This window comes from Ambystoma mexicanum, chromosome 12 (genome assembly GCF_040938575.1).
Source record: "Ambystoma mexicanum isolate Mex_15411 chromosome 12, UKY_AmexF1_1, whole genome shotgun sequence".
NCBI lineage: Eukaryota > Metazoa > Chordata > Amphibia > Caudata > Ambystomatidae > Ambystoma > Ambystoma mexicanum.
Genome location: NC_090936.1, coordinates 1242253829 through 1242264168, shown reverse-complemented (window position 1 = coordinate 1242264168; position 10340 = coordinate 1242253829). Strand labels below are relative to the sequence as shown.

Sequence of the window (10340 nt, the reverse complement as noted above, 5' to 3'; positions counted from 1 at the left end):
GGGGATGCTCGCCAGATGACTTTCCCAGAGCAAGAGGAGGAGGTGATGGAGGTCTCTAGTCTGGACTGTTCAGAAGAGGAGCCGGGTGTAGAGCTGGATGAGGCTCGCCAGTTGACTTTCTCAGAGCAAGAGGGGGAGGTGATGGAGGTCTCGAGTCTGGAGGGCTCGGAAGAGAAGCCGGGTTTAGAGCTGGGTGATGCTCACCAGATGACTTTACCAGAGCAAGAGGGGGGGTGATGGAGGTCTCGAGTCTGGAGGGCTCGGAAGAGGACCTGGGTGTAGAGCTGGGGGATGCTCGCCAGATGACTTTCCCAGAGCAAGAGGGGGAGGTGATGGAGGTCTTGAGTCTGGAGGGCTCGGAAGAGGACCCCTGCGTAGAGCTGGGGAATGCTCGCCAGACGACTTTCCCAGAGCAAGAGGGGGAGGTGATTGAGTTCTCGAGTCTGGAGAGCTCGGAAGATGAGCTGGGTTTAGAGCTGGGGGATGCTCGCCAGACGACTTTACCAGAGCAAGAGGGGGAAGTGATAGAGGTCTCGAGTCTGGAGGGCTCAGAAGAGGAGCTGGGTGTTGAGCTGGGGGATACTCCCAAGATGACTTTCCCAGAGCAAGAGGGGGAGGTGATGGAGGTCTCGAGTCTGAAGGGCTTGGAAGAGGAGCCGGGTGTAGAGCTGGGGGATGCTCGCCAGATGACTTTCCCAGAGCAAGAGTGAGAGGAGATGGAGGTCTCGAGTCTGGAGGGCTCGGAAGAGGAGCCGGATGTAGAGCTGGGGGATGCTCGCCAGATGACTTTACTAGAGCAAGAGAGGGATGTGATGGAGGTCTCGAGTCTGGACGGCTCGGAAGAGAAGCCGGGTTTAGAGCTGCGTGATGCTCGCCAGATGACTTTACCAGAGCAAGAGAGGGAGGTGATGGAGGTCTCGAATTTGGAGGGCTTGGAAGATGAGCCGGGTTTAGAACTGGGAGATGCTCGCCAGATGACTTTCCCAGAGCAAGAGGGGGAGGTGATGGAGGTCTCGAGTCTGGAGGGCTCGGAAGAGTACCCGGGTGTAGAGCTGGGGGATGCTCCCCAGACGACTTTCCCAGAGCAAGAGGGGGAGGTGATGGAGGTCTCGAGTCTGGAGGGCTCAGAAGAGGACCCGGGTGTAGAGCTGGGGGATGCTCACCAGACAACTTTACCAGAGCAAGAGGGGGAGGTGATGGAGGTCTCGAGTGTGGAGGACTTGGAAGAGGAGCCAGGTGTAGAGCTGGGGGATGCTCACCAGACGACTTTACCAGTGCAAGAGTGGGAGGTGATAAAGGTCTTGAGTCTGGAGGGCTCGGAAGAGGAGCCGGGCAGATTACTTTACCAGATCAAGAGGAGGAGGTGATGGAGTTCTCGATTCTGGAGGGCTCAGAAGAGGAGCCGGGTCTGGAGCTGGGGGATGCTGGCCAGATGATTTTACCAGAGCAAGAGGGGGAGGTGATGGAGGTCTCAAGTCTGGCGGGCTCGCAAGAGGAGCCGGGTGTAGAGCTGGGGGATGCTCACCAGACGACTTTACCAGTGCAAGAGGGGGAGGTGATAAAGGTCTGGAGGGCTCAGAAGAGGAGCGGGGCAGATTTCTTTACCAGATCAAGAGGAGGAGGTGATGGAGTTCTCGATTCTGGAGGGCTCAGAAGAGGAGCCGGGTCTGGAGCTGGGGGATGCTGGCCAGATGACTTTACCAGAGCAAGAGGGGTAGGTGATGGAGTTCTCAAGTCTGGCGGGCTCGCAAGAGGAGCCTGGTGTAGAGCTGGGGGATGCTCGCCAGATTACTTTACCAGATCAAGAGGAGGAGGTGATGGAGGTCAAAGTCTGGAGGGCTCAGAAGAGGAGCTGGGTGTAGACCTGGGGGATGCTCGCCAGATGACTTTACCAGAGCAAGAGGGGGAGGTGATGGAGGTCTCGAGTCTGGAGGGCTCGGAAGAGGACCCAGATGTAGAGCTGGGGGATGCTCGCCAGATGACTTTACCAGAGTAAGAGGGGGAGGTGATGGAGGTCTCAAGTCTGGAGGGCTCGGAAGAGGAGCCGGGTGTAGAGCTGGGGGATGCTCGCCAGATTACTTTACCAGAGCAAGAGGGGGAGGTGATGGAGGTCTCGAGTCTGGAGGGCTCGGAGGAGGAGCCGGATGTAGAGCTGGGGGATGATCACTTATGACTTTACCAGAGCAAGAGGGGGAGGTGATGGAGGTCTCAAGTCTGGAGGGCTCGGAAGAGGAGCCGGGTGTAGAGCTGGGGGATGCTCGCCAGATGACTTTACCAGAGCAAGAGGGGGAGGTGATGGAGGTCTCGAGTCTGGAGGGCTCAGAAGAGGAGCTGGGTGTAGAGCTGGGGGATACTCGCCAGATGACTTTCCCAGAGCAAGAGGGGGAGGTGATGGAGGTCTCAAGTCTGAAGGGCTCGGAAGAGGAGCCGGGTGTAGAGCTGGGGGATGCTCGCCAGATGACTTTCCCAGAGCAAGAGGGAGAGGTGATGGAGGTCTCGAGTCTGGAGGGCTCGGAAGAGGAGCCGGATGTAGAGCTGGGGGATGCTCGCCAGATGACTTTACTAGAGCAAGAGGGGGAGGTGATGGAGGTCTCGAGTTTGGAGGGCTCGGAAGATGAGCCGGGTTTAGAACTGGGGGATGCTCGCCAGATGACTTTACCAGAGCAAGAGGGGGAGGTGATGGAGGTCTCGAGTTTGGAGGGCTCGGAAGATGAGCCGGGTTTAGAACTGGGGGATGCTCGCCAGATGACTTTCCCAGAGCAAGAGGGGGAGGTGATGGAGGTCTAGAGTATGGAGGGCTCGGAAGAGTACCCGGGTGTAGTGCTGGGGGATACTCCCCAGACGACTTTCCCAGAGCAAGAGGGGGAGGTGATGGAGGTCTCGAGTCTGGAGGGCTCAGAAGAGGACCCGGGTGTAGAGCTGGGGGATGCTCACCAGACGCCTTTACCAGAGCAAGAGGGGGAGGTGATGGAGGTCTCGAGTGTGGAGGACTCGGAAGAGGAGCCAGGTGTAGAGCTGGGGGATGCTCACCAGACGACTTTACCAGTGCAAGAGGGGGAGGTGATAAAGGTCTCGAGTCTGGAGGGCTCGGAAGAGGAGCCGGGCAGATTACTTTACCAGATCAAGAGAAGGAGGTGATGGAGTTCTCGATTCTGGAGGGCTCAGAAGAGGAGCCGGGTCTAGAGCTGGGGGATGCTGGCCAGATGACTTTACCAGAGCAAGAGGGGGAGGTGATGGAGGTCTCGAGTCTGGAGGGCTCAGAAGAGGACCCCTGTGTAGAGCTGGGGGATGCTCACCAGACGACTTTCCCAGAGCAAGACGGGGAGGTGATGGAGGTCTCGATTCTGGAGAGCTCAGAAGAGGAGCTGGGTTTAGAGCTGGGGGATGCTCGCCAGACGACTTTACCAGAGCAAGAGGGGGAGGTGATAGAGGTCTCGAGTCTGGAGGGCTCAGAAGAGGAGCTGGGTGTAGAGCTGGGGGATACTCGCCAGATGACTTTCCCAGAGCAAGAGGGGGAGGTGATGGAGGTCTCGAGTCTGAAGGGCTCAGAAGAGGAGCCGGGTGTAGAGCGGGGGGATGCTCACCAGATGACTTTCCCAGAGCAAGAGGGAGAGGTGATGGAGGTCTCGAGTTTGGAGGGCTCGGAAGAGGAGCCGGATGTAGAGCTGGGGGATGCTCGCCAGATGACTTTACTAGAGCAAGAGGGGGAGGTGATGGAGGTCTTGAGTCTGGACGGCTCGGAAGAGAAGCCGGGTTTAGAGCTGGGTGATGCTCGCCAGATGACTTTACCAGAGCAAGAGGGGAAGGTGATGGAGGTCTCGAGTTTGGAGGGCTCGGAAGATGAGCCGGGTTTAGAACTGGGGGATGCTCGCCAGATGACTTTCCCAGAGCAAGAGGGGGACGTGATGGAGGTCTCGAGTCTGGAGGGCTCGGAAGAGTACCCCGGTGTAGAGCTGGGGGATGCTCCCCAGACGACTTTCACAGAGCAAGAGGGGGAGGTGATGGAGGTCTTGAGTCTGGAGGGCTCAGAAGAGGACCCGGGTGTAGAGCTGGGGGATGCTCACCAGACGACTTTACCAGAGCAAGAGGGGGAGGTGATGGAGGTCTCGAGTGTGGAGGACTCGGAAGAGGAGCCAGGTGAAGAGCTGGGGGATGCTCACCAGACGACTTTACCAGTGCAAGAGGGGGAGGTGATAAAGGTCTCGAGTCTGGAGGGCTCAGAAGAGGAGCGGGGCAGATTTCTTTACCAGATCAAGAGGAGGAGGTGATGGAGTTCTCGATTCTGGAGGGCTCAGAAGAGGAGCCGGGTCTGGAGCTGGGGGATGCTGGCCAGATGACTTTACCAGAGCAAGAGGGGGAGGTGATGGAGTTCTCAAGTCTGGCGGGCTCGCAAGAGGAGCCTGGTGTAGAGCTGGGGGATGCTCGCCAGATTACTTTACCAGATCAAGAGGAGGAGGTGATGGAGGTCAAAGTCTGGAGGGCTCAGAAGAGGAGCTGGGTGTAGACCTGGGGGATGCTCGCCAGATGACTTTACCAGAGCAAGAGGGGGAGGTGATGGAGGTCTCGAGTCTGGAGGGCTCGGAAGAGGACCCAGATGTAGAGCTGGGGGATGCTCGCCAGATGACTTTACCAGAGTAAGAGGGGGAGGTGATGGAGGTCTCAAGTCTGGAGGGCTCGGAAGAGGAGCCGGGTGTAGAGCTGGGGGATGCTCGCCAGATTACTTTACCAGAGCAAGAGGGGGAGGTGATGGAGGTCTCGAGTCTGGAGGGCTCGGAGGAGGAGCCGGATGTAGAGCTGGGGGATGATCACTTATGACTTTACCAGAGCAAGAGGGGGAGGTGATGGAGGTCTCAAGTCTGGAGGGCTCGGAAGAGGAGCCGGGTGTAGAGCTGGGGGATGCTCGCCAGATGACTTTACCAGAGCAAGAGGGGGAGGTGATGGAGGTCTCGAGTGTGGAGGACTCGGAAGAGGAGCCAGGTGAAGAGCTGGGGGATGCTCACCAGACGACTTTACCAGTGCAAGAGGGGGAGGTGATAAAGGTCTCGAGTCTGGAGGGCTCAGAAGAGGAGCGGGGCAGATTTCTTTACCAGATCAAGAGGAGGAGGTGATGGAGTTCTCGATTCTGGAGGGCTCAGAAGAGGAGCCGGGTCTGGAGCTGGGGGATGCTGGCCAGATGACTTTACCAGAGCAAGAGGGGGAGGTGATGGAGTTCTCAAGTCTGGCGGGCTCGCAAGAGGAGCCTGGTGTAGAGCTGGGGGATGCTCGCCAGATTACTTTACCAGATCAAGAGGAGGAGGTGATGGAGGTCAAAGTCTGGAGGGCTCAGAAGAGGAGCTGGGTGTAGACCTGGGGGATGCTCGCCAGATGACTTTACCAGAGCAAGAGGGGGAGGTGATGGAGGTCTCGAGTCTGGAGGGCTCGGAAGAGGACCCAGATGTAGAGCTGGGGGATGCTCGCCAGATGACTTTACCAGAGTAAGAGGGGGAGGTGATGGAGGTCTCAAGTCTGGAGGGCTCGGAAGAGGAGCCGGGTGTAGAGCTGGGGGATGCTCGCCAGATTACTTTACCAGAGCAAGAGGGGGAGGTGATGGAGGTCTCGAGTCTGGAGGGCTCGGAGGAGGAGCCGGATGTAGAGCTGGGGGATGATCACTTATGACTTTACCAGAGCAAGAGGGGGAGGTGATGGAGGTCTCAAGTCTGGAGGGCTCGGAAGAGGAGCCGGGTGTAGAGCTGGGGGATGCTCGCCAGATGACTTTACCAGAGCAAGAGGGGGAGGTGATGGAGGTCTCGAGTCTGGAGGGCTCGGAAGAGGAGCTGGATGTAGAGCTGGGGGATGCTCGCCAGATGACTTTACCAGAGCAAGAGGGGGAGGTGACGGAGGTCTCGAGTCTGGAGGGCTCGGAAGAGGAGCTGGGTGTAGAGCTGGGGGATGCTCGCCAGATGACTTTACCAGAGCAAGATGGGGAGGTGACGGAGGTCTCGAGTCTGCAGGGCTCGGAAGAGGAGCCAGGTGTAGAGCTGGGGGATGCTCACCAGATGACTTTCCTAGAGCAAGAGGAGGAGGTGATGGAGGTCTCGAGTCTGGAGGGCTCGGAAGAGGAGCCAGGTGTAGAGCTGGGGGATGCTCGCCAGATGACTTTCCCAGAGCAAGAGGAGGAGGTGATGGAGGTCTCTAGTCTGGACTGTTCAGAAGAGGAGCCGGGTGTAGAGCTGGATGAGGCTCGCCAGTTGACTTTCTCAGAGCAAGAGGGGGAGGTGATGGAGGTCTCGAGTCTGGAGGGCTCGGAAGAGAAGCCGGGTTTAGAGCTGGGTGATGCTCACCAGATGACTTTACCAGAGCAAGAGGGGGGGTGATGGAGGTCTCGAGTCTGGAGGGCTCGGAAGAGGACCTGGGTGTAGAGCTGGGGGATGCTCGCCAGATGACTTTCCCAGAGCAAGAGGGGGAGGTGATGGAGGTCTTGAGTCTGGAGGGCTCGGAAGAGGACCCCTGCGTAGAGCTGGGGAATGCTCGCCAGACGACTTTCCCAGAGCAAGAGGGGGAGGTGATTGAGTTCTCGAGTCTGGAGAGCTCGGAAGATGAGCTGGGTTTAGAGCTGGGGGATGCTCGCCAGACGACTTTACCAGAGCAAGAGGGGGAAGTGATAGAGGTCTCGAGTCTGGAGGGCTCAGAAGAGGAGCTGGGTGTTGAGCTGGGGGATACTCCCAAGATGACTTTCCCAGAGCAAGAGGGGGAGGTGATGGAGGTCTCGAGTCTGAAGGGCTTGGAAGAGGAGCCGGGTGTAGAGCTGGGGGATGCTCGCCAGATGACTTTCCCAGAGCAAGAGTGAGAGGAGATGGAGGTCTCGAGTCTGGAGGGCTCGGAAGAGGAGCCGGATGTAGAGCTGGGGGATGCTCGCCAGATGACTTTACTAGAGCAAGAGAGGGATGTGATGGAGGTCTCGAGTCTGGACGGCTCGGAAGAGAAGCCGGGTTTAGAGCTGCGTGATGCTCGCCAGATGACTTTACCAGAGCAAGAGAGGGAGGTGATGGAGGTCTCGAATTTGGAGGGCTTGGAAGATGAGCCGGGTTTAGAACTGGGAGATGCTCGCCAGATGACTTTCCCAGAGCAAGAGGGGGAGGTGATGGAGGTCTCGAGTCTGGAGGGCTCGGAAGAGTACCCGGGTGTAGAGCTGGGGGATGCTCCCCAGACGACTTTCCCAGAGCAAGAGGGGGAGGTGATGGAGGTCTCGAGTCTGGAGGGCTCAGAAGAGGACCCGGGTGTAGAGCTGGGGGATGCTCACCAGACAACTTTACCAGAGCAAGAGGGGGAGGTGATGGAGGTCTCGAGTGTGGAGGACTTGGAAGAGGAGCCAGGTGTAGAGCTGGGGGATGCTCACCAGACGACTTTACCAGTGCAAGAGTGGGAGGTGATAAAGGTCTTGAGTCTGGAGGGCTCGGAAGAGGAGCCGGGCAGATTACTTTACCAGATCAAGAGGAGGAGGTGATGGAGTTCTCGATTCTGGAGGGCTCAGAAGAGGAGCCGGGTCTGGAGCTGGGGGATGCTGGCCAGATGATTTTACCAGAGCAAGAGGGGGAGGTGATGGAGGTCTCAAGTCTGGCGGGCTCGCAAGAGGAGCCGGGTGTAGAGCTGGGGGATGCTCGCCAGATTACTTTACCAGATCAAGAGGAGGAGGTGATGGAGGTCAAAGTCTGCAGGGCTCAGAAGAGGAGCCGGGTGTAGACCTGGGGGATGCTCGCCAGATGACTTTACCAGAGCAAGAGGGGGAGGTGATGAAGGTCTCAAGTCTGGAGGGCTCGGAAGAGGAGCCGGGTGTAGAGCTGGGGGATGCTCGCCAGATTACTTTACCACAGCAAGAGGGGGAGGTGATGGAGGTCTCGAGTCTGGAGGTCTCGGAGGAGGAGCTGGATGAAGAGCTGGGGGATGATCACTTATGACTTTACCAGAGCAAGAGGGGGAGGTGATGGAGGTCTCAAGTCTGGAGGGCTCGGAAGAGGAGCCGGGTGTAGAGCTGGGGGATGCTCGCCAGATGACTTTACCAGAGCAAGAGGGGGAGGTGATGGAGGTCTCGAGTCTGGAGGGCAGGGAAGAGGAGCCGGATGTAGAGCTGGGGGATGCTCGCCAGATGACTTTACCAGAGCAAGAGGGGGAGGTGACGGAGGTCTCGAGTTTGGAGGGCTCGGAAGAGGAGCCGGGCATAGAGCTGGGGGATGCTCGCCAGATGACTTTACCAGAGCAAGAGGGGGAGGTGACGGAGGTCTCGAGTCTGCAGGGCTCGGAAGAGAGGACAGGTGTAGAGCTGGGGGATGCTCACCAGATGACTTTCCCAGAGCAAGAGGAGGAGGTGACGGAGGTCTCGAGTCTGGAGGGCTCGGAAGAGGAGCCAGGTGTAGAGCTGGGGGATGCTCGCCAGATGACTTTCCCAGAGCAAGAGGAGGAGGTGATGGAGATCTCGAGTGTGAAGGGCTCGGAAGAGGAGCCGGGTGTAGAGCTAGGGGAAGCTCGCCAGATGACTTTACCAGAGCAAGAGGGGGAGGTGATGGAGTTCTCAAGTCTGGAGGGTTCGGAAGAAGAGCCGGGTGTAGAGCTGGGGGATGCTCGCCAGATGACTTTCCCAGAGCAAGAGAGGGAGGTGATGGAGGTCTCGAGTCTGGAGGGCTCGGAAGAGGGGCCGGGTGTAGAGCTGGGGGATGCTCGCCAGATGACTTTCCCAGAGCAAGAGGGGGAGGTGATGGAGGTCTCGAGTCTGGAGGGCTCGGAAGAGGAGCCGGGTGTAGAGCTGGGGGATGCTCGCCAGATGACTTTACAGAGCAAGAGGGGGAGGTGATGGAGGTCTCGAGTCTGGAGGGCTCGGAAGATGAGCCGGATGTAGAGCTGGGGGATGCTCGCCAGATGACTTTACCAGAGCAAGAGTGGGAGGTGATGGAGGTCTCGAGTCTGGAGGTCTCGGAAGATGAGCCGGATGTAGAGCTGGGGGATGGTCGCCAGATGACTTTACCAGGGCAAGAGGGGGAGGTGATGGAGGTCTCGAGTCTGGAGGGCTTGGAAGAGGAGCCGGGTGTAGAGCTGGGGGATGCTCGCCAGATGACTTTACCAGAGCAAGAGGGGGAGGTGATGGAGGTCTCGAGTCTGGAGGGCTCGGAAGAGGAGCCAGGTGGAGAGCTGTGGGATGCTCGCCCGATGACTTTCCCAGAGCAAGAGGAGGAGGTGATGGAGGTCTCGAGTGTGAAGGGCTTGTAGGAGGAGCCGGGTGTGGAGCTGGGGATTGCTCGCCAGATGACTTTCCCAGAGCAAGAGGGGGAGGTGATGGAGTTCTCAAGTCTGGAGGGTTCGGAAGAGGAGCCGGGTGTAGAGCTGGGGGATGCTCGCCAGATGACTTTACCAGAGCAAGAGGGGGAGGTGATGGAGGTCTCTAGTCTGGAGGGCTCAGAAGAGGAGCCGGGTGCAGAGCTGGAGGAGGCTTGCCAGTTGACTTTCCCAGAGCAAGAGGGGGAGGTGATGGAGATCTCGAGTCTGGAGGGTTCGGAAGACGAGCCGGGTGTAGAGCTGGGGGATGCTAGCCAGATTACTTTACCAGAGGAAGAAGGGGAGGTGATGGAGGTCTCGAGTCTGGACGGTTCGGAAGAGGAGCCGGGTGTAGAGCTGGGGGATGCTCGGCAGATGACTTTCCCAGAGCAAGAGGGGGAGGTGATGGAGGTCTCGAATCTGGAGGGCTCAGAAGAGGAGCCGGGTGTAGAGCTCGGGGATGCTCGCCAGTTCACTTTCACAGAGCAAGAGGGGGAGGTGATGGAGGTCTCAAGTCTGGACGGCTCGGAAGAGGAGCCGGATGTAGAGCTGGGGGATGCTCGCCAGATGACTTTCCCAGAGCAAGAGGGGGAGGTGATGGAGGTCTCGAGTCTGGAGGGCTCGGAAGAGGAGCCTGGTGTAGAGCTGGGGAATGCTAGCCAGATTACTTTACCAGAGCAAGAGGAGGAGGTGATGTAGGTCTCACGTCTGGATGGCTCGGAAGAGGAGCCGGGTGTAGAGCTGGGGGATGCTCGCCAGATGCCTTTCCCAGAGTAAGAGGGGGAGATGATGGAGGTCTCGAGTCTGGAGGGCTCGGAAGAAGAGCCGGGTGTAGAGCTGGAGGAGGCTCGCCAGTTGACTTTCCCAGAGCAATAGGGGGAGGTGATGGAGGTCTGAAGTCTGGAGGGCTCGGAAGAGGACCTGGGTGTAGAGCTGGGGGATGCTCGCCAGATGACTTTCCCAGAGCAAGAGGGGGAGGTGATGGAGGTCTCGAGTCTGGAGGGCTCGGAAGAGGACCCCTGTGTAGAGCTGGGGGATGCTCGCCAGACGACTTTCCC

The 10340-nt window shown here is 58.7% G+C and overlaps 1 protein-coding gene across 1 annotated transcript; it reads left to right on the top strand.

The window, feature by feature from the left end:
• Window positions 1–9273: 9273 nt before the first annotated feature.
• Window positions 9274–9981, top strand: LOC138514764 (sodium/potassium/calcium exchanger 1-like). Its single transcript, XM_069630144.1, has one exon. The coding sequence runs from the start codon at window positions 9274–9276 to the stop codon at window positions 9979–9981; it is 708 nt and encodes a 235-aa protein (XP_069486245.1).
• Window positions 9982–10340: the final 359 nt, after the last annotated feature.